We start from the raw sequence: 24,673 nt of genomic DNA on the forward strand, positions 1-24,673 counted from the left end.
TGATAGATTATTGTTGTATAACCTATAAATTTGCAGATTTATAGCATATTGTTTGATAGCATCATCGCGGTAATCTGATCTTACAATGGATCGAGGCTTGTAACTCCTCTTCTATTGCACATAGAAAGCTAGTTTTAGCTGCAAACTGTAGCAAACATATCAATGAGTGCAATGAGCTTTTATGCAACACTGTTAAATATAGAAATAAAATAAAAATATGTCTTCAAATTTAGAATAAAATAAAAATTGAAAGCTCTATCAAATTGCAAAGTAGAACATAGGCTATAATATCATCGCAGGTTAACTGCAAGCATTAGATATCAACTGGTAGACATAATTTTTGGCCTTTCAATGCACATTTTTAAGAGATCTTTGATAAGTTGGAGTTATGTTAGCAAACTTATTGCGTCCAAAAGGTTTAATACCGCTCGACCGAAAAGAGAGGGCAAAATATAGGCGACATTCGCTTCGCCCGCAAAAGGGCCAAATTTATTTTTCCAAAATTCTGACGAGCCATTTGAAAAATACAAGGCCAGCCTCTATTTGAACGCCACTATAGAGGAAGGGTTGAAAAATAAAGCGCCATGACGTTCAATTAGGGGTTTTATGGTATTACTATTATATATCGTATTGTATAAATTCTTATCCAACTAATTTGAAGTCTGTTTCATGCAATAATGCTTACCCAAACAAACTAATGGTAGTTGCACAACTTTTTATAGCGCACTTACACTGATTAAATAATTAGCCCTGAGTGGTGACTGAAAAGGTTGATTTATTGAGACACCACCAATTTAGAAGCCTATAGAATCAAAATGCAAGTTGACCAACCTACGGGGCAGTTTAATGATATGTCACTTAAAGCAACATGTAATAAGAACGAACAATTTTTTCTTTGGCATCCTTAATGCTTACAAGCTCCGCAAGGAGCTGCATTAGGGCTTAGAGATAGTTCAATTTTTTTAGCCAATTACTCATAATAAGTCCGATTGAAATCTTAATTCACCTCTGTTTTTTGCTCTTTACTGTCTGATACAAATGTAAGGGAGAGTGAGGCACATTGTAACGCGAGGCACGTTGAAAGACTCCTCAAATTTCTTGCTTGTTTACATCATTTAAAATTTTTATCTCACTAATTAGGTCATCAGGTCAATTAGGTCAGCTTTTTAGGTCATCTTATGAGATATCCTGATTGCATAAAATGAAAAGAACAGCAATTTAGGTGAGCCATGATTTTGTAAAATTTATTGGTAATTTTTTGTCTCTATTTTTATATCTAAATTTGGAGAATTGTATATCCTCTATGTACATCATCCCATGTTAACATTTAGTCGGTGGAGGCAGCTATAGACATGTTTTCTTCAAAATGCACCCACCAACTTCATGATGTTACATCATCTTGAGTAGAGATAAACATTTTGGTTACTCAGTGTCAAGTAGGGCATGTTGAAACACAAAGAGTGTGGGGCAAGTTGCAACACATCGCAATGATAAGAATAAAGGAGCAAGTCGCAACATGTCGCAACTTGCCCTTCTATTTCTATAGAGGGAACAGCTCGAGTCGCATTGAAACTGCTGTTTAATACAAACCTTGATGATATAGCTAAAAGTTAATTTTAACGATGAACCCCTAAATTTCTGGACAATATTGATATTACTACAAATACTAATATTTAGAAAGAAAACTTTTATCTTTATATCAACACTAGCTGTACTACCCAGCGTTGCCCAGGTAATAAAAAAGTCTCTGGACAGGAAAATCATTTGTACTATTTAACATATTACAACATTTGCCATTCTAACTTTCAAACCACATATCACGAGAAGAGTGTTTTGTGTAGTTGAAATAAATTCTGAGAGAAAATGCAGACAACTGTAAAAGTTTTCAAACTTCGTCAAATAACTGTAACTTTTAAACTTCATATCATGCGGAAAACTTTTTGTGCAGGCAAATAAATTACAAAAAAATAAAACAACTATAAAAGGGTTTACATATAAATGTAAAATAATTAGCAAATGATAGGTAAATTAAGTCTGTTTTGCTATGATTACAATAAAAGATGATTTTTGGTAATGATACAATTAATACTAATTGAGAAAACAAAATAAAAATCCTGAATATGTTGAATAAATAATAATAATTCTTGCATAGAAGTGTGTGTATAAAAAAAATTACTGTTCCACCAGAAGCTATCCAACAAAACTTTGAATGAGGCGACACTGGTACCTCTTAATATTGGTACCTTACGATACTGGTACCAATGTAAAAATGAAATATCGTACTTTCTTTGTTTGACTGAACGGAGAGGGAATGTCGAGGCTCTTCCTACAGAGATAATACAATTGTCCGCGTGAAAAGAATTGGCTTAAACCACGTTTTTTAGCAATTGAACCTTACAAAAGACCAAAAATAGAAGTTCAAGAAAAACACAAAAATGCATCGTGTTTCACAGAGTTACTGGATTTCATAGAGTTTCAAATAATACGTCATTTAGCGTATGCACACGCTACACGGTATATGATAATGTCTTTGGTCAACACGCCTTGTATAGCTCAAGGGTAGAGTGCTTGAATTTAAAACTTGTGGTTACAATCTCTGTAAGTTCAAATCCATCAAAATGCAAAATTTTAAAATCAAAGATTTTAATAGCTATAGCTGGACGTACACAAACACACACAGAAACACACACAAAAACACATACAAACAAACTTTGAGAAATATATATAAATGTATGTAGGTTTTACTGTGGAAGCCTGTTTGTTGTGATTGTTGTACACAGTGTTCTGAATTTCATAGCAAACTCTTTTCAAGTTTTTCTTGCTCAGATAATTGGTGGTAATTTGAATTATTTGGCTGAAAGTACAATACCAAATAATGTCAATGTGCCCTTTATCGAAACACATTGACACACTAATTATGCACTTAGTACTTTTGTGATATTTTCCAAATTATACAATCTCAAGTATTGGCATACATATGTAAAACATATTTCTGCATCCTTTGTGATTATCTACGTTATATTCCAATATTTAAGGAAAACATACCTAAAAATGGATTTTTGTTGCAACGCGGCTCACCCTCCCCTACCTACTAGACAAATCTGTTTTTACCAATAACATGCGACTCTCGACTTCACAGCACACATCCCCCAGTCTTTTTAAAAACACTAACTTGAATGTGTCAGTGTTCATGCTACATCAAAAGTTCTGATGGTTTTTAATTTGGTTGTCCAAAATATTATGAAACAATATGCAGCATGGCTGTATGGAAATATTGTGAAAGCACCATACCAATAAGAAATTCAGCCAGACCACAAGACAAGCATATAGTATGTACTAATCTGGGAGCAGAGTTACTCAATTATGAGTTGTTAATCCCGTACTCAACTTTTAAACTATGATGCGTGCAAGGAATTCTTCAACATTTATATAATGTATGTTTGCACGTTGCACTCTGTTCTTATTTCTTATATACTTTCATGCTTAAATTACATACTCATCAACAGGCGGAGGCGCAATAAACAAGTCTATCACTGTTGCCATTATGACAAGGAATTTCACAGACTGTGATTGGATAATTGCAACAACACGTCATAACCCGCCATTTTGCTTAGTAATGGCGGCCCAAGCTGGTAGCATATGCGGTGTGCACTGCATGCGTGAGCTACTAACTTCGAATGATTTAGCAGTTCTATCATCTCAATGAATAAAAACTGCAACTGAACATGTTAACCACATTTTAAGGTCAACCATTTGGAACTATTTACAACTATTGCTAGGTAAGCAGAACTAATTATTTTTATTATCAAACCGAAGACCTCGTTCATTCACGATGATAGCCATTAACTCATTGTCATTGAATATCAAGAACGATGTCCATATTAATATGATGATTCAATCACTATTGACTGACGATTCATTTCAAGCAACTAACAGATGTTATCACAGACCAGATTTTACATGTGATGTGGTTAAATATTCCATTGTAACCTGTTGTTTTGTTCGTTTAAATTTGATGATCGTAATGATCTATCTATCAATCAAGGCCAATCAACATGATTTGAACTGAAGACCTAAATTCAACTCAATAAGTTATTAACTTTTCTTTACTGCTTTCTTGTCATGTGATCTGTCTACTAGATTATTATATGAATCAGATTTGAGTTTATGTTGTTATTGACACCAACCATAACTGGCCATATCTCCAACTCTGACCCTTGTTTATGTTCGGGATGGCCAAAACAAGGATGGCTCTACAACTGAAAAGTTTTGTAGAGCACTCACAGATTCGATGAATAGAGGTGATGTGCTTCAAGCACATCAACCTTGTTACATTAAGTTCACTCATAGAAAAAACTTATAGAGAGCACATTCTGAACAACAAGTTTAATGACTTATCATGTGAGACACAGCATCGTAGTTTCCCCGACTGCCTGTCCCTACCAACTTTCTCACTGAAAACTATCAAAGTTTAAATACTGAGGTAATGAATAAGATCACATTGGAGGACATCCTGCAGTCATGTTACCAACTGCTGTTGCATTTTGATGACCTCCCTAGTATGCTCTCAAACTACAAGCCGCATTCTTTTGCATATGTTTGTCAATGTTTTCCTAGCTAAACAGGCTGAAGGAAAACTGGATTTAAAGACTCTGACTAGGTAGTTATAGACTATAGGCTCATTCCTAAATTTATGTTTTATTTTCATAGCCAAGTACATCCACACCTCTGAGTATTGAGGCCTCAGATTCTTGTCAAGACTCATATGAGCCTCATCCCACACAATCAAATACAGACTCTAGTCAAATATTAGATCCGTTATGTGTCATATGTGATGGTGACACTAAGTCAAAGAGTGTTACTCGGAAGGAAAAACGCACCTATGACAAACTGTGTAAGGCACAGACTATCAATGCTGACAAGTTTTTTTTTCATCTGTATCAAATAGTAAACTCTTTGATGCTTATAGTGCCCAAAAAGCAGCCAAATTAAAAAAATTTCTTCTTTCCTTGACTCTTTCTGCCAGAACATGTGTCGAGAATAGATCATCAGCACGCCAATGACTTCAACCACCATTAAACAATCACAGCTCAGCACAGTTATTTTATAGTGATTTCTCAAAAGACATTTCATCTTCGCAGGCACCATATACATCATAGTGTGGAAAGTTCTTTAATGTATATATGAATGTGTTGGAAAGAACAATTTATTATTGGTGTATTTCAGTTGCAGTTTTTGACTTTGTTACAAACATTAATCCCAAACCCCCAAACACAGTAAAAGGGAGGCTGAAACACTATAGATTGGTTATATTTGCTCCAAGTTGTAAGACTTATTTGGTGTTATTTTAGACTGTGTTCTGCAGATGCAAAACAACATGTGTTAGGAGGTGCTCTTGTCAGAAGCAAGGATTACCTTGCACTGACCTCTGCGCCTGCTCTATGGATAGCTATTCAAACCGGAATGTAGAAGATGATTGTGCCTCAGACACTAAAAGGTTAGTGTGTCTGTCTGGCAGATTATACATTATGTATCATAAGAGTAAAAGAGAATAGCTTAGCCAAGTGAGTATGTGTCTGCGTGTGTGTTTGGTGTGACCCATCAGGCAAAATGACATCTATTTCCTACACTGTATGTTGCAATAAAGCTAACCTGAGTGTATCCATAATATGCTTAACCAGGCATTGAGAAAGATTCCACCAAATCCCCAAACACTAGCTTTTTGTGTGTTGTAACATCCGTTGCTCATCACTGCTGTTGATATTTAGAAGGTTTGCAATCCTCAAAACATTAATTGCCAGCAAAATGAAATTGTTATCAGGAGGGATGCTAACATGTATATTATTTTATTTGCAGACGAAGCCGATTGATGATGAAGCATCAACCGAGTAAAAGTGTATATTTCCATTGGAGTTATATCAAGAGATGTAAAACTATAATTATTTAATAAAACAAAATCAAATGTTTTAACCAAGTTCATTTGTTACATCAGATGTTATTAAGCGTTCTTTGAACAGTTCTCACCCCTGAACTCTCTCCCTTAATTGGTTTAGGTTTTTTAACATGCAAGCTCAATAGCAAAAAGGTACCAGAACTCCGAAAAAGGTAACACACCCCGAATAAACTTTCAAGTGCCGCCAACAGCAGCAGAATGGTTGTACAGTGTGCAAGGCTTAATCTTATCACTACTAGGCCTAAAACTATTGGTTTAATTCAAAAAATCGCACAAGTTGGGAAAGGGAATAGAAATTATTTTTATGACAGATAGGGTTATCCTGCTCTCTGACTATACAAACAGCAAGATGCCCAAAGACATCAAAAGAGCCAATAATTAGAAAATGTCAAAAGCAAATTAGAAACTTCAAAATTAGATAACTTAATCATAGAAATTGCGTCAACACCAGAAGGAGACCATGCCAAAAGGAAGTCGAAGCAATTAAACCTACCAACCATCATCGCCAAAAAACCACCAGAAAAACATTAGAAAAACATGACCTACATACCAGGAGTAACTCATGAGCTCCACCCTACATCCCGTGCACTAGCTGAAGACTTACGCAAACAAAATATCTTCACACGCCTGACATAAAGCATCGAACCTCAACACTCAACCTACACCCACAAGCTAGCTATCCCACATGCTAAACATCTATAAAAAGAGAACAGCTCTAATGACTCGGCATTTTTATCTCTAGTTTTCTCTCTTCTCAGGGACCTCCTTGGACACTCTCTTCTCTGCCTTCTGAGGAACATCTTTCCCCGCCTATGGAGCCTTATTCTCCTTTGTCAGCTGAGCCTCTTCTACGACACTATTTCAACTTTTGAAACTCTCTACCTATAAACTGTCACGAATCTCGTTTGACTGTCGAGACTCACAGCTATAAGGGACTGTTTAAACAAGCATGGATGACCGTTCGAGTAAAGATGTAACCTTCATCAGATATTCTAAACGTATGTAATTAACATTATTGTTTCAGAATTTTATTCGTTGTGTATTTTACTGTTTGACTTATAAAGTAAAGAAGTAACTTTTACTGGTAAATATCAGTATTGCTTACAATAGCTTAACACCTTCACTTGTACCTGAACCAATAATAATCAAATTAGTTCCCACAAGCTAAGCAAAAGCGCACAAACTAAGCATAGTCAGACTAGAATAAAATAACAATTTCAAAACTGATGTTGTGTGTGAGTTCGGATTGGTTACGCATAATATATTTTCTCCACACCTACCCACAACAGCATAATAACACAATAACTAAATAAATTATAAACTACCAAGCAATGTTTCTAACCAAACGATAGAATTAATTTGTGCAAACATAAAATTAGTTGCAACCCAAAATCCCAGTTTTGTAAAATCAAAACAGATCGAATGCCAGTGGGATCAAACGCTAGTGTCTCCAAAAAGAGCCAATAAACCTGATGTTGGAATCTCACCCTTACGAGTTTCTCCGTTTTCCAATTTAGTTTTGAACTAACTTTTCTTTTCCTCGTAAACAGTAGTTAAAAAATCATGGCTTATATTTGACTCGACTAAAAATTGCTTATCGAATGAACTTTTGTAAATTTTATTTGATAATTCAACCCATTTTCACCAGAGCTCTAACTTATAGAGACAAAAACCTATATAGCAAAGTTCGACGTTGGAAGTATGGTGAAGCATATACGTAGGCCCTTTGTTCCTCACAATGTAAAACAAAAATGCAACTCAATGTGTAAAGTGTACACTCAAAGTGTAAAAACTCGATGTAGCCAGCAATTAGCCCATACTAATCTAATCTAAAATTTTCCCACTACACCCTTCTAGAAAGAAGGAAAGGTGTGGGAACTCTTTTATTACAAAAATTCTTTACTAAAAACCTCTCAGACGTTAGTGAAGCTCATGCTTTCCAGCTTCAGATAGATATGAAAAGGTTTCGCTAAATATTTTTCAACTAGAAATTTTAAACAAAAATGTTTTTTTAAAAATAATTTTTTTAACCATGTTTTGAATTATTTATTTTAAAATTATTAAAGTTTTTAATTTAATACGAAACTATTTTAGGCAACAAATTTAGCGCTCCCTAGCGGGTTCACGGCTTTGTTACGGTATATCTCGTACTAACGATTTCGATGGCTGGTCGTTAAATTTAATCCACCCCATCCACTTTCATTACTTGTTGAAATACATTTGCTTCAACTCAAAATGGCTACTCCGTATATCGGCAGTAAAATAAGTTTAATATCTAAAGCGGGTATCCGCTACGAAGGCATACTGTATACTATTGATACGAATGAATCGACAGTAGCCTTGGCGAAAGGTTAGACAAGTATTATTATTGTTGTTGTTATTATTGCCGTGCGTATTCTCGTTCAAGAAATTTTTACTTACCATCAAAGACAGGTGCCTGTTACTTATGCATTGCTTGGCAAACATGAAACATACATTTTTTCTATAACGCTCATCGAATCCAAACCAAAAAGACTACAAAATAATTTTCGCATGATATATTCGATAATCTCGCAAATGACAAATTGGTCCAATATTACTCCCCTTTTTATGATCATTGTGCCTTTTATATTGCAATATCGTTTTTGAGTTTTGGCTGCATGGGCATAAACCTGGGTTTGACCAATCTAAATTGTTTTTTTTTACTTTTGCTTCAGGCACCGGTGTTTATTGTGGCTCGCGTGCAGTGCCTAATGCATAACACATGTTTCACGTACTTGTTGCTATTTGAAAGTCCTCGCTATGCCAAAATAAATTGGGCTAGTCCTCAACGAAGGATTTTACAATTGAACAATGACTTGGAACTAGAAGCATGGTTTGCTGCTTTGGTTATGACATAGCCTACCTATGTTGCAATACACTAAAATCTTGGGGAAGGCGTTTTTTTCTGACATTGGTATCAACACATGATATGTGAATTTTAACCAATTTTAAAACAGATGACCTTTTTGTATTTTAGTGCGCTCATTTGGAACAGAGGATAGGCCAACTGAGAGGTTTGTGCCACCACGTGATGAGGTTTTTGAGTATATCATATTTCGAGGAAGTGATATAAAAGATTTGACTGTATGTGAACCCCCTAAGCAACCGGATCCTGAGTCTTTTTCAGATCCTGCCATTGTTAAGGTATGCTGAACTTGCCTTTCTGGCTTGAATGTGCTCTATCTAAACGTTTTCACCGTAGATAGGAATCTCTTATCAAAACGGCTCAAATGGGACGTAGTTGTACAAGATCTGGCTTCTGTTTACACTTTCACGCAACCTCATTCGTCAAAATATTTTCTCAAATATACTTCACGCATTCAATAGCTCTTAGCTCAAAGCTCTTAAAAAGCTCAAAAACGAATATCCACATATATTGAACCTACAACACAGCATGGTAAGACATGGTGAACCTTTTGATACCAAATAACTGTAATGTGAATTTTATTGCAAGCAAACCTTAAACAAAAATTGGCAAAACTGATTTTGGTTAAAACACTCAAAAGAAAAAGATGTCTTTTTTCTGAGCGTTTTAACCGCGATCAAGTTTTGCCAATTTTTACCTGAGAACGTCCTGGCAGTCACATCACCTAAAACAAAAAAACAAATCTCAAGTGAAAGAAAAATATCTATACTTTCTGATAAAAATTCTTTCAAACTTTACATGAGAGGCCTTTTAACTTGCTACAAGCAATCTATGCTTTTGTTTTATATATAGTTTGTATATGTACATGTATCTACTGATAAATACATGCACTTGTGACAGTGCTCTGATAACTTGAACACTTCCTCTTGGTCCTGTGAAGTTTGAGTTATCCGAGTTTCACTGTATTTAAATAAGTTTGGTCTCACGGCCTTACTGGTAAATGATCTGCTCTGATGAAATTTCATTGATGAGCTTTGTCTGCAAGCTAAGCAAAATCTTTTGTTTTTAGTTCCGATAATGTCAAGCATGGTTCCCATATCTGCTGCCAGACCACAGCAATAATATCCCGCAGCAAAACACTTGCGTCGCTAGGCTCGGTGGCATATGTTCACATAAAGCTGCCTTGCTATTGATCGCATAAAAATGGTCGCTCGCCATGCTATTTTGAAAATTCTGACCTACAGCTGTGCAGTGCATTTTAGGAAGGTTGTGTCTGCAGCTCCTTGCGAAAGTTGAACAACGCTCAACTTTTTGCATGGGCCACCGGCAACTACTGGGCATATTGGTACTGCCGATAGCCCTGCGATCTTGCCACTGGCGCTTGCGGGTATATGGGAAGCAGGGTTTAGTCAGCATAAATCAAACATTGCATCAGGTGCTATCTATCTATCTGATACTATCAGTAAGCAGAGTAGTTAGACATGATATCATTTCTACTGTTGTTGTCTATAGCCACAAGGTAGAATGATTTTCCAAGATCAGGCATAACTTATTTGGCAACAGAATTTTTGGCAGACAATATACATAACAGATAATAAGAGCATACATGTTGTAAATTAAACTGATAAATTCTTTTCTAGAATTTGTCAGATTCTATCAAGACTTTATTGTGCCAAAGGTTGTAGTGCAATAGTTCAAATTATCCTAACAGATTTTCAATTACATAGTCAGCTGTAAAAATATATTTTACGTGTGATTTTATTATTTCCTTTCTGTTGTTTTTTAAAATTTATTTTTTGTAAATTCTGTTGAATTACGTGTACCAAATCTAAATGCTAATTTACTGTTAGTGACTACCCTAAGGCACTTATGTATTCGCCTCATCTAACTTTCGCGTTTTCGCGGAGTCATCCTCTCGCGAAAATTTCATGTGCGAAACTAAATTATCATAACGAACGAGTGAAAATGCAAAATTAAATAGCTTTGTTCATTGATAGTCCAAGAAACAATGGCAGCAAGCGATCAAATTGCGTTATCAATCTCACCCACACGATTCTACCTGCGGTTCACAATTACAAACTAGTCCCAAATTGAAATTTTTTCCTTATCGGTGAACTGAACCGGAGGAATCTAATTATGTTTGTTCCACTGCATTTATTTTCACATCACTATATCTTCGCACTCATCAGAGCTGTGAAATTAAGTTGCAGCGAAATTTTACTCTTTGGGCTACTCACGAAACATACGAAATACTAGCGAAATATAAGTGTCCTAGGGTAGTGTACAAGGTTAGTGTACAAGACTAGTGTACAAGGCTAGTGTACAAGGCTAGTGTACAAGGCGGGTATAATTATGCTGCTGCATGACATTCATTAGATACCAACAGCATATATACCATTAAATTGTAAAAGCCTGTGGAGAACAAAGCTTACAGTCTATTCGTTAAATTTTTGTTCATGAAAATGGAAATCATTTTTGTTCTGAATAAAAAATGGTTTTGGGTATGAAATATAATGCTTTCTAATCTATTTTTATGAGTTTCTTGTACCTATAATTGATTAATAATTGTTGTTTGGTGCTGTGTTTGAGTGTTAAATTGATCTCTTGCATTACGTAAGCATTATAAAGACGAGATATATACCATTAGTTAATTTTATGAGTCGGTTTTCAATTTGTTGTACCAGCTTTCGATACTTTTCTCTGTTAAATCCCAATTTCTATAATTGGTTCTCAAACTTATTAGTGTGCTTAGTATTACATGCTTAGTTGGACAGTACAAGTTTTGTTGAGTGTTAAATTGCTTATTTTAATTTCCTTTTCCAAATAGAAAATAAAGAATTTATATTGGTTTACATAACTTTTTAGATTTGGCACTCAACTTTCATGAAATTTCTCAAGTTGTGTTGCGTTTTTCGACGACATTTATGCTAAGTGTTAATAAGTCATTTTGGTAAAAGAATACACAATTTTTAAATACATAAGTAGGTTTGCACTGAGTTACTGAACTTTTTATTGAAAAATATTTCAGTAATTTATTTTGCTGTTTAAGGCAATTTTTTTTACTGAACTTAGGTTTATGGCATTCTCAATATCTTAATACATGTTGCATATAAATGGGTGGCTTAATAAAATAATCCCTGGAAAATTCAGGAACCTTTAATCCACCAAGGTAGTAGAAACTTTGCAAGAACAATAACTTTGGCTGTTGTGTACGAAAGGCGTAGGTAATATAGGGTTGGCAGTCACTTTGCTGTACAGGATTGAAATAGCTAACAAGAGCTATAACTGAGCTATCTTGTTTGCTAAATGGTGCTAACAAGCCACCTCATTTGTGATTAAGATACATTCGTGTGCACAGTGTAAAGGTACAGCCACAAGTAATGAATTATTCGTTCAATCTGACCGAATTCACGAAATTCACATATTTATTTGGTCGAATATCACAATTATTTGCGCTGTGCATGCACACCGAATTCATCGACGAACCGCTTTTAATTGGCTATACGAGTTATTAGCGAGCACAATTCTTACAGCTTTTAAAATTTACGTAGTCCGAAGCACATAAGGCGACACGCAAGAAAAATATTACGTCAATTCGCCATAGTAAAGACGATGCAACATACTTGATTGCGCTAAATAAAGATGGCGATTCTTTCTACCACAGAATATTTGCTGCTAAAAAACATTTCATTATTTAAAAAGAAATGATTTGTAACCATAGTGTCAAACGATAAAAACCAACAAAAGGGCAATCTAAGCAGTTGCATCGTGTGTACTGTGTTGACTTACACTTATACTTTTGTTGTGTGTCATCATACGTGTCTTGGACTATACTGATTGCACAAGCTGCTAGAATCGTGCTCGCTAGTAACTCGTTTAGCCAATTATAAGCCTTCCGTCGACGAATTCGGTGTGCATGCACAGCTCGAATAATTCTGTGATATTCGACCGAATAAATCTGAATTTTGTGAATTCGGTCAGATTGAATGAATAATTCGTTACGTGTGGCCGTACCTTAAAGGTTGGCTTGCAACAAAATTCACATTACAGTTATTTGGTATCATAAGATTCACCATGTCTTACTCTGTTGTGTTGTAGGTGCAAAATATATGGGAATGTGATTACAAGCTCTTAAAAGCAAAAAAACACATATTTAATCGCAGCCACACGAGACCGCCGTAGTTTGGATTCGCTTTCCAAAACGGTTCAAATGGGACGTAGTTGTTACAGGATGGTTACTGTTTACACTTCCATGCAACCTCATTCGTTGAAATATTTTCATACATATACTTCACTCATTCAATAAAACTATGTCTATTGTTCTTATGCGTCTATTTTATCGCCATTGTAATGCTGTCAATTTTAGCACTGATATCTTATAACTTACCGTAAAAGTTCGTTAAACTTTTCAACCTTAGCTCGAAGGAGTACATATCATTGTCTGATAATCATGACAAGCCTGTGATATTCGAAAAGTGCTGCAAAAATTATTTGCAAAGTATTGGGTCGCATGATCAGATTACGACTTGCCGATTAGATAATGCCGAAACAAAATTGTAAAGTAGCGAGCATCTATATTTGATACGGGGTATTCGGTAAAACCCGAAGTGTTGGTCATAAACTAGTGCTACGATAAGTTTTATATTGAGCTTTTTATTGGCCTTTCAATTCACGTGAGAACATCATATGGCAAGACGATAACTAAACTGTAATGAATACGTCAGAGAAATAAAGAGATCCCAATCTACGGCGGCTTTTCGTTTTTGAGCTTTTAAGAGCTTGTAATCACATTTCCACATATTTGACACCTACAACACAACAGAGTAAGACATGGCGAGTCTTTTGATACCAAATAACTGTAATGTGAAATTGGTTGCAAGTCAACATTTAAGAGTGGCTATGAATAACAAATTCCACAGCTCCTATGTGTCCATTATAATGTTCATAAACTTTAATTGCTACCATAATATGAATTACTTAATTTGAAAGAACATTGTGTTACGAATGGTGACTCCAATCATTTATTGCCTTTAGACCGTTCAATTCATATTGCAATGCTTCAGGCTTTTTCTGTGTTTTACTTCGCACTACTTGTAGTAACAGTCAACCGCAAATGCTGTTATTTGAATTTAGTGATAGTTGTTATCCTTGTTTCTGAATTGTAACCATAGTGATTTTGTATCAACTGAATGTTTGGTTTTAGTCTTCAACCAAGCCAGACTCACCAACGCAGCCAAAGAACTCTCAAAATAGTCAACATTTAGCTCCTGGTCAGCCCCTTCAACAAAGTGCAAATGCTTCCCACGGTATAAATTATTATTATTATTGGTTTTCCATTCTAATAGTTTTTTGTCTAAAGGGTTGTCATACCTATTACTTTCAGTGCAATGTGTTCTCACTGATTTATAGCTCCAGCTGTAGTTCCTGCCTCGGTGCCACAAACACAGCCAACAGCACCACCTAAACCTATAGGCTCTAAACCTGCTCCGACGCAGTTATCAGATGTTCAGGGTAAAAAGCTTGTGATTGGGCTACTAACATGGTGTGGGATGTTCTGGCATGCAATAACCTTTCGTAATTGCTGATTGTTCTGTCTGCCTTCATTCTGCTGTGCTTCAGCTGGTTGGGTGCAGCAGGCCTATTCTGATTATTGGAGTTGTCTACTTGGTTGGTTGTTGGTCTATCTTTTGCAGGGATCAGCATACGTTGAACTTGGCAACTAATGTCAGCTTGAGTCGTAATTGTGTCCAACTATTCACTCAAAGCTCATTTTGCTCCTAGTTTCCAATGATGTCTAGATGCTAACTGGCGTATGGTTTTAAAACAATTACTCATTCGTCGCAGTTGTCTATTGCTTTAACTTTTACATTTGTGGTTTCTAAAGTTCTTAGCTCAGTTGTTTATTATTGGAGTTATCTACTCGTCTTCAAATTTATCAACGTCCACATGGCCTAATGACTAGTTATAGTTATATTCGTGTCTTTGTCAGATTTTTTTATTTGCTTTGTTTCTAATTTTTTGTGACATCGTGCCAAAATGGAATATTTGGTAGCCTCGTCAATTATACGAAGATGTTTTCCAGATATGTGATGAATTTTGTTGATTTACATGGTATACTTCATAAATATTACATATTTCAAGTCGTATTCCTCCAGAGTTCAGTTTTTTATAACAGCAAATTTTATACATAATGAATCAATAGGCGCTGTGTTTGTATGTTTATTCAAATAGCTAGTAATTCTGCAACCTTTTTTGCATGTAACGTAGTTCCTTTTAAGATGCACAAAGTATTGTCTGAGCTATGCCAAGTATTTAACATCACCAAAAGCTATAACGGCGCTTTAAATGGCTTGAATGGTTAGATATACATGTATTGTATTTGTGTCATCGGATACAGACTTGACCATGGCTTGATTAATCGTGCTAGCTTGTTATGAGCAAAGATTTGCACGTTGAAGTCCCTTTCATATGTTTTCTTTTCACATGATTTGGCTTCATTTTGTATGAGTTTTAATAGTTGCCGGTGTCAGTATTGTTATTAATTGTAACTTGGTTTGGGGTTTCAGGTATTGCTGGAACACATGCTTCAAACCAAGCTAGGCTACCAAGTTCAGATGCTACACCAGCCAGTGAGAGTCCAACACACGATAATCGCGCACAACCAAAAGTTACAGAAAGGCAGCAGTCTGGCGGGAGCCGTGGATCTGGGGATCATCGAGGTCGAGGAAGGGGGTCATATGAGCATAGAGGACGAGGCAATTACAGGGCAAACAGTGGCCACAGAGGTAAGCGTGCTAGTAAAAATAACTATTCCATTGTTTTATTCTGAATGCTACTTGTCGTGACTCGGTCTTCTGTAGAATTCTTTAAGCTGCTGTTTGGCAGTTGGTTCTCACAGCTATTGCTCCCTTAATTAGATGTTCGGGTTCATCAAGATTTCTATGCTATGGGCCTAAACTTGGAACTTGCCATAATACGGAATAGAATCTAATGCATCTGAGTATATAAAAATATTTGATTTTCAAAGACCATTTAAAATTGTTGCATTGCATTGTTTGCAACATATGAAATATGCCATTTTATAGTTGTAACTTGTGATATTCGTTTCAGCATTGGTATTACAGATGATAGTCTGTGATGGTAATAGTGTAGCGTGTATTGGCTGGGTTGGTGTGTGTTAAAAATTAATTGACGACTTGTGACATTTTATTGGTTGAATATTAAATGGATCGGTTTCACTTTTGAATGCAGGACGAGGTCGGGGAGGACGAGGTGGCCAACTCAGGTTTGACAGTGAATTCGACTTTGAGTCCTCAAACCAGCAGTTCAATAAAGATGACATAGAAAGAGAACTAAAAGAGAAACTAACAATATCTTCCTCTCCTGGTGAGTCTTCTGCTTATCACCTGTTGATCAGGCAAGACCGTTTTATTTGACCTTCTCACCATTTTGTTTAACACTAAGCTACACGTAGATGCTATCAGGTAATATTTTGTGACGTAGAGGTGAATGGTGAAGGTGGCAAAGGAGGCGAATCTGATGATGAAGAACCAGAATATTACAACAAATCAAAGTCTTTCTTCGATAACATCAGCTGCGAGGCTGCTGACAGAGCCGAAGGGTATGTGTATATAATCTATGGTGATTTTTTTCTATTTGGTATTGAGTCCACTAAACGACAATATTTAATTGGTGCAGTGGAAAATGGTGGAAGAGGGCAACGGAAAGGAAGTCATTGTTAGCCTGTTGAGTAATCACAATTTTGTGAACTGCGTGAACATCAGACAAATATGCGGACTTGTGAAACTACGATTAGTAGCTAGTAAAACCTTTCAAATAGCTCCTCTGAATTTTGGGAAGATCAATATAACTCTTTTACGAGCGAAGCGAATGTCGCCTATATTTTGCAATCTTCTTGGGGCAGAGTGACATTAACCCTTTTTGGAAGCAATAAATCTACTAACTTGCCTGGAATTTGTCAAATATCGCTAAATAAATATGCATTGAGAAGCCAAGAAATATCTTACCGGTTGATATCTGTTGCTTTCAATTAATAATTGATATTATAGCCTGTGCCCTGATTTGCAATTTGTGGGAGCTGTAAATTTTTTATTTTCTAAATTTGAAAACATGTTTTCATTTTATAATTATATTTAACACTGTTGCGTAAAAGCTTATTGATGTTTGCTACAATTTGCAGCCAAAACTAGTTTTTTATGTGCAATAGAAGAGGATTTACAAGTGTCGATCTATTGTAAGGTCAGATTACCGCAATGATGCTATTAAATAATATGCTATAAATCTACAAATTTATAAGTTATATAATAATCTATCAAGTGCTACAAGCTCAACAACAAGTTACACAAACAAACCATACTTATAAGTTATAATACATGCAGAAACAAAAATTAATATTTTTAAAACATTAGTTAATATTTTTGAAACAAAAATATTGATTGCTCGGCCAGTTGCGTTTTGATCATTGCTTTCGTTTGGAATGATTTTACCTCCTTTGGCTGTTCGACACCGTTCACAATGTTTTCTGACCACAACTCTTCTTCTGCACTGCTGAACTAGTCGATATTAGTATCCAAATAATTTTTCAGTAGGGCAAAACTTTTACGCGTTGCATTTTGCACAAATAATGATAAACTTTAGGATAGGCTCTAAGCACAACCTTTAGCCTAAAACTAGTCGTTCATAACCTATCGTAAACGTAGACCTTTTTTCATATACATCGAAGTATCCAGACTGCGTTGAACAAGGAACTACTATTTACCTGATACATTTATTAATTATTTCTACAGTGTTTCTTTCAAGGTTTTAACGGAAAAACTGAAAAGCTTTCAAGTTGAAAAACGGACTTTTATATGAACAGAAACAACGAAAGAATTAATTGTTATTGATGTAATCAATTCATTATTATGATTTTGTGGGCACTTAGTGATGACTTTCTATTATGGGTTCGCAAAGATCAAAGAATGTCAGTGACGGTCAAATGGAGGTGGCGATCAATTAAAGATTAACGCTCTATTTTCCAACCCTTCTCCTATAGTGGCGCTCAAATAGAGGTGGCGGTCAAATAAAGGCGGCGTTCACTTAGGGGTTTCACGGTATTCTTGTACTATTCCAAATACCAATTCCTTGATTCTGTTTCTGCCCATACAACATTGGATTTGAAAACAATACAATGGTGTTCACAAATATTTTATTTGAGCACAAATGAATTTTATAGGGCTTTGTATTCATAATATCATTCAACCCATCATCATTTAGTTTCTGGTTTGGATGATGGTCATCACTACTCTACAAACTTGCTTTATATTTTTTGTAACTACACAAGCTCGAGTCTATGTACGAATAATAAAAGTTAAAACAACCAAGTGTTTCCAAAGTTAGTTCCTTTTGGAGCTAACTGATATTGGAACATGCTTTTAAACACATTCTGCTATATCAATGGTATTGCTGTTATGTTCCCTTCCAGTTTTTAAATAGATCTTAAAATAGTCTTTTAACAATTACTTCATTTTAATTGCTTTATACAGTGGGGAATTTTTATCATCAGTTTTATAGCTGCAATCGATATACTAAGGGTAATTTTTATTAACCTGAATACAGAAGGTTATATCAGTTGATGATAAAAGGTTGTCTGTCACACTTTTCACCTAGTAATTTTGTAATGGATTCAAGTTTGGAGTTATCCTTACCTACTTTATTTGAACTGTTTTTAATGCTCTGCCACAAATAAAAATTGAAAGTTATGATGCCATTGACTTGTGGCAGTGCATCTTTTTTTTGAAAACCTGCATCCAGCCAAACCTTGCAATATCTACTTTTTAGAATTTTATGAGTGGTTGTCATTATGCCAGAAAGGCATAGTATGCTAAATGTGTATGCAAAAAGTGTTGTGCATTCTGTTGCTATTTATCTTACGTTAAATCCTGCTCAATACTTTCACACATGTATAGATGGTGAATGTTTATTAAATTCAGTTCAACCCAGTATTAATAAATTTGCGTTAAAAAACTTCAAATAACATTCATAGCTCATTATTTCATACTGTGTAATGCAGTCTATCCTAAAATACTGCTGCAACCTGAAGCATGCAGTCTTAATCTTGGTAGGTGCTTGATATAGTGAAGTAATTAAGTGCAAGGTATCGAACATTAACTACAGCAGTCCCTATAATGTATACCTCCTATAACGTAAATTCCAGACAATGTAAAAATTTTATGTCAAGTTTTTGCTTCATACTACGTAAAAGATTCTATATAACGTAGTCTCAAGTCAGGCGAGTTTTTAAAATCGATTTGATTGTTAGCTTATTTTGCCGCATTTGCGGTAGGAAAAATGCCATGCGTTTAGCGTTGTATCTATTATATATAACTTTCCCAACATTCTAATTCGTCGTAATAGACCGTTAAATGTGTCGACACAAAGGCAAATAGTATAGCTGAGCAATCGTTAATAATTACAAAGGTGATCGATTGGCACAGATGTTACAACGTAGGTCTACCAGTCTTAATGTCATGAGTTGGAGTATCGTCAAAAATTATCTTTATCCTAACCTTGACCTCTGAATAGTGATAGACAACAAAAAGGTAGAACTGCTTTTTATAGTGAAAAGATTTTTTTGTTTTGCCTTATTGTAGACAGACAAAATATTTGTTATTAGCTTTACTTTGCAGAATAGACTTTGCTGTTTAGAAAAATAAGCAAATCGTTGTAAATGAACGCCAGAAAGTGTGCAGTCTCTATCAACTTGTTGTAAATTTACCGCAATCATGGTCTATAAAACCGGTGATAGCTTACTGATCATAAAATGGAGAAAAGTTGTTGATGCAAACCAATAATTCTGCAGTTACGGTATAGCCCACCAATTAAAAAAGTTAAGTAAAGTTTTTCTTTTTTGCATAGCCAAAGGAGTGAGCTTGGAAAGATCTTGGAACGGATTAGTCAATTTACATGTATTTTACTGTTCATATAATGGAAATTCCCTCTAACGTAAACTTTCCTGAAACGGATTATTTACGTTATAGGAGTGTCTACTGTATATTACTATACACTCAGATCAAATGGACACTCTGTTATCTTGATACTATTTATACTATTCATAATTGTTAATGCACAACCTATAGTTGATCTAGTCATTGTGTCAGAGTTAGTCACTCACAATGCAATGCTGTCCAAAGATTCAGGTTTTTTATAAAAGGTGAATTGTAACATTTATAGCCTTCAATCTGTTCCTACCTTTGATTGAAACTGATAGGAAACCATCAAATCACCTGATCACTCAACTTCTTTTGGCAATAACATGAGTGCAATCTGTTTTGAATTTGAGCTGAATTTCCCTATCATCTTGATATATTACAGAAAGCCGATCCGCTTGAATTGGAAAGAAGAGCGGAAAGTCAACACGGAGACATTTGGTCAGCCCAACATTCGGCGTGGCTATTACCGAGGCAGTCGTGGATATCGAGGCAATTACTATAGAGGGAGAGGTTATAACAGTGGAGGAGGATATCATGGGGATCACGGGAGAGATAATCGGCCAGTACAGAATTACCAACAAAATAGAGATGGGTATGACAACAGAGGTGGATACAACAACACCCGAGGTAACTATAGCAACAGAGGTGGATACAACAACAGGGGCGCATATAACTATAGAGGTGGCTACAATAATCGAGATGATTCAGGATTCAGAGGACGCGGGTCTGGTGAGGTTCGGGGTAGAGGTGAGTATTTGTTTTCTTCCTCGGTGCATTCATTTATCTATATTGTATTCAAGCATTCCATAATCGGAATGGTTGTCGCTAGAGCACCAGATATGCTAATTTTGTTTATCTATGATCATTGGATATAATTATAATATTTTAACAAAAGATAATGGAATGTAGGTTTGGGGAAGTTGTGTTGATTGTAGGAGACTTCACCGGCTTATTTATCTATTGATTATTATTCATGCCTAAGGATATAAAATACCGAAGGCTTTATATCTTTCAATTTCTATTTAGTTAGACCGGTGCTCCTCTCATTTAATCATTACCCATATTGAACAAACAAAATGTTTATTTGTATTCGTTGATGGTGTCTGATAAACCTAGCGAAACATTAGATGGAGTATACTTGATTGTTTTAGGACAGCGGCGGCATAACCAAGGTTGGGTTGACTATGACTATAACTACAAAGAAGCCGGTGTTGATCGAAAGGTGAGAATGTTTCACTGACTACTTTGTTCGTATCAAGTATGCTTACATTTTTAATCACTCGATGCTGACCACTGCTTAGACCAAATTTGGATTTATCCACCCATTCACAGCTGTATTCGGATTTAGGTAAGACATTATAAATAAAGTTAGCTGTGCTTAACCCAATCTTTTGTTGCTGTTTAATATTGATGTGTTCAACTCTTATCAACACCAAAATAATTTTTCCAAGCTTTTGCTACACTCAGTCGGTCAGCATATAACTGAGATAGCAACATTTACTATAAAATAACCTCAGAGCCTTATCAAAGAAGTATCATGAAGATGGAGACATTTTTTTTTCTTATATACAATATGATTTTTATGCTAATATATTTTTGCCTGGTCTTATTATGGAGGATGGATCCCTACATTCCTTTGCCGATTGTTCAGTTTTGCCTTGAAGCTTTTTTCATAGAGTTAGGAGTTCAAAAGGGAATATATATATATATATATTGTAGAAGAGTAGACATCTGAGAATTATTTGTGCAATTTCTTTGCAATTACGTCATTTAACAAAATGAAAAGGCAAGTTACTGTCTCCGCGAAGCTATCTGGACATAGTTAAGGTTTTCTCTGAACATCAAATTTGGCCATAATTGCTGTAGTCAGCGCAGTTACATTTAAATAATTGGTTCAGGATTTATGATTTTGTATTTTGATTTACTGGGTCATAAAATTTAAAAAACGCTTTTATATTGTGTCAGTCTGATGTTTGACATGTTATTTGACTTCCGTGATGGCAAATTATTTATAAATATGTTACAAAATTGCAACAAACTTTAAATAGTTTGGAGCAGTAATTACTTCTATCATTCAATAGAACAAAATAATGCTTCCAAAAGCTATGTGTCGAATTAAATCTGAAACTATATTACAAGTTGTGACTGACTACAAGGCGTGTTATTGTATGCTACATGTATGTGTGTTTGACTTCATCATTTCCAGCTCAACTTTACATTGCTTGCAGCAAGTAGCAGCGGAGTCCTAGACATGGAATCCAGCAATTCCCAGTGACTGTTCAGCGTAAGCTTCTACTAAAGAGGAGAGGATGCGACTATTAGTTCTGTGCAATTGTTTATAAATGAGAGATGGGATGAAAAATGACTTATACCGCCAATATATATATACATGCGCAAGTGACGTCAACAATTGTATATAAGTCTGTGATCTTCCTCCACTTCAGAACTTATGCCTTGATCTCCCTTCCAGCTATCCCTGAATTATTTAAGTTGTGCTATTTCAATTGTTTATTATACGTTGCGGTTTTTGAGATAGGTGAAAGAGATTTCTAGTATTTATGTCAATTTGAAATGGAAGGTAACTGTATTCATACTGTTGTATAAAATTATGAGACTCATGTAAAATAACATCATTTTTCAATGTCTTAACCATTCACCTCACCTGTACAGTTTCTACTATACATATTGTTTCCAACCGCACAATGCGGAGATAAAAAATATTTGTTACAATTTGTTGAATAAAAATTATTTCGTATATGCATAAAATCAATGGTAAAAATTGTAAATGTTCAAATAGTGATCATGAGTCCTTAACAAACAGATAGTCAGTGAACTGTTGACCTTCCACGCCTCCTCCGCTGCTGGTGACTGTACTGAATCCGTTGTTGAGTACTCTTTCCAAAACCTGAATAGAATTAAGTTTGCAAAATCCATTGATAGGAAAACGAATAACATAGTCATTGTCTAGAGCCCAGCCAGAGTTTCTCGAATCCCCTACAGCATTTCTAAGCTCAGGGAAACTTTCTTCTATAGTGAGCTTACGGCCGCTTAGATAAATCCTTTCTCCTAGCTCTGGACAGATGCTGATTGCCAAGCATTCTTGTTTGGATTTCCTGGTATTCTGTTGGTGCTCTTCTATAGCGGCTGTCAACTCATGCAATTCGTAATATTTTGATTCTTGCAGCAGTATGTCAATTTCATCGTAGCCAATGGGGAGAGTCAAACAGCCACACCTCAAAAACTGTAGAACGTAACGGAATGAAGGGCCATCTCTATCAATGAAATAGTGCTGCTTCATGGTGTCAAGTATTATGGGGAGTTCTCCTGAGAATAATTTAGCAAGCCTTGATGATGGATACCTTCAACAAATACAATCAATACGATGCATGCACCACTCGCGGGCAAGCCTCCAGTACTCCATTGGCCTAATCATAGCCACAATTAAGCAAGCCTCGGAAGGAAGGTATTTGCCCCAAGGCAATGTTGCCACCACCCAGTCGAACAATTGAAAAGCATGGCCTATGGCTAAGTGGACTTAGGCATGTTGATGAATTGCTTTATCCCATTTGTGTCTTATCATATAACATGGTAATTTTAACATACGCTAGCAGCTATTCCTCCTAGCCAAATTTTCACGTGCACGTTGATGTTCTGCCTAATACACCCTGCCTCAAGCACCTACACCACACTAAGCAATTATCGTAACACATTTGTCAGCCGTGATGATTGCCTCTGGCCTAACTCCACAAACAACCCTTGTCCTCTGTATTTTACTGCCTCCATTAAGCTAGCTCATGTTTGCCAATGGGCTTGCTATCATCTAGAAATGGTCACTTACTTGGTGAGGTTCTCTAATGATGAGGTGTAAATTGTCCCACCGATGTCAATATGTACCGGTGCGGTCAATTTGGTTGGCACTGCTGGTTTAGGTACACCAGTCAAGACCTGATAATGTGGTGTCTCTGGAGTATACGGCCTTTTTGAAGATGTTGTGACCGGAACTGCTGCGCTTCCATTTTCTCTAAAAGGTACAAATTCTAAACGGCTTAATTTACACGCCTCTCCGTGCTCACTGCTAACATGTTTTAGTCATATGTAGCGCCATGTTTTGAGGGTTTTAAGTTTAAGCAAAAAATGAAAAATTTGTTTATTCAAATTTATATTGTTATAAGTGGTTGAAAAGCTACATACTGATGTCATCTCACATACTAGTGAAGAAGCTTTCATACCAGACTGTTGACCTCTGACTAGTGAATTGCTGCTACTGGGCATGCAGCAACACTGGAGTGCTGCGGTAGGCATTATAATTTGTGCTAATGGCAGTGCAGGTGCTCCTATAATGTCAAAACCTTAATGGTTTTTTTTTCAATTTGCTATATAGTTCAGATTAATGTTGCTGCAGCTACTCTTCAAGTATCTATGATTTGAACTAATAACCTATCGTGCCAATATAGCAAAACAGCTTTGCCAGAAGAGCAAACAGCTTTACCAGCTTTGGACAGACGCAATAAAGATCAACTGTGCAATTTAAATCATAGATGTACCACGTAATTTTATCCAAGTTCAGACTACAATTCTCCATAGCCTCTCATCAGCCTGCAATCATATTTTTTGTTTCAAGTGTATTACCTTTTGATCTGTTTGCTGGATGTTGGTGACAAACTGCTCCGTGCATTGCTGTCAGAACGCTCCATATCTCTCATTACTTGCTGTTGTCGCTGGAGAAAAAGCGTATTTAATACAGCATCCACCATTTATCCAAATTGAGGAGCTGGTCTGCTAGTGGTGTCAAAAATGCTCTGCTAGGGCATTCCCGAAACGGTGACAAGCGGAATCTGTCTG

General features: G+C 35.8%; 2 protein-coding genes across 3 annotated transcripts; one reads left to right on the forward strand and one right to left on the reverse strand.

Annotated features, from left to right (window-relative positions):
* The first annotated feature begins 8,085 nt into the window (after positions 1-8,085).
* On the forward strand, positions 8,086-22,533 carry LOC137385673 (protein LSM14 homolog car-1-like). Of its 2 annotated transcripts, XM_068072189.1 has the most exons (10): positions 8,086-8,303; positions 8,952-9,118; positions 14,044-14,146; positions 14,250-14,351; positions 15,407-15,625; positions 16,092-16,226; positions 16,344-16,461; positions 20,214-20,578; positions 20,983-21,053; positions 22,060-22,533. In XM_068072189.1, the coding sequence occupies exons 1-10, from the start codon at positions 8,189-8,191 to the stop codon at positions 22,078-22,080; spliced, it is 1,416 nt and encodes a 471-aa protein (XP_067928290.1). In that variant the 5' UTR covers positions 8,086-8,188; the 3' UTR covers positions 22,081-22,533. The 2 variants fall into 2 exon arrangements, with proteins under 2 accessions (XP_067928290.1, XP_067928291.1); XM_068072190.1 differs by lacking the exon at positions 14,250-14,351.
* A 96-nt stretch (positions 22,534-22,629) lies between these two features.
* On the reverse strand, positions 22,630-24,673 carry LOC137385674 (BTB/POZ domain-containing protein kctd15-like). Its single transcript, XM_068072191.1, has 3 exons — positions 24,461-24,673; positions 23,670-23,852; positions 22,630-23,190 (listed from the first exon to the last, which is right to left on the reverse strand). Exons 1-3 carry the CDS (start codon positions 24,583-24,585, stop codon positions 22,632-22,634), a joined length of 867 nt encoding a protein of 288 aa, XP_067928292.1. The 5' UTR covers positions 24,586-24,673; the 3' UTR covers positions 22,630-22,631.

This window comes from Watersipora subatra, chromosome 1, assembly GCF_963576615.1.
Source record: "Watersipora subatra chromosome 1, tzWatSuba1.1, whole genome shotgun sequence".
In the NCBI taxonomy this organism is placed as follows: Eukaryota; Metazoa; Bryozoa; class Gymnolaemata; order Cheilostomatida; family Watersiporidae; genus Watersipora; species Watersipora subatra.

Coding starts and splice junctions, on each gene's coding strand:
- LOC137385673 (XM_068072189.1), top strand. CDS start 8,189: ATGGCTACTCCGTATATCGGCAGTAAAATAAGTTTAATATCTAAAGCG. Junction 14,147..14,249: donor AAGTGCAAATGCTTCCCACG/GTATAAATTATT, acceptor ACTGATTTATAG/CTCCAGCTGTAGTTCCTGCC. Junction 15,626..16,091: donor GGCAAACAGTGGCCACAGAG/GTAAGCGTGCTA, acceptor TTTTGAATGCAG/GACGAGGTCGGGGAGGACGA.
- LOC137385674 (XM_068072191.1), bottom strand. CDS start 24,585: ATGGTGGATGCTGTATTAAATACGCTTTTTCTCCAGCGACAACAGCAA. Junction 23,853..24,460: donor TCCAGCAAACAGATCAAAAG/GTAATACACTTG, acceptor TGTACCTTTTAG/AGAAAATGGAAGCGCAGCAG. Junction 23,191..23,669: donor TCATTAGAGAACCTCACCAA/GTAAGTGACCAT, acceptor TATTTGTTGAAG/GTATCCATCATCAAGGCTTG.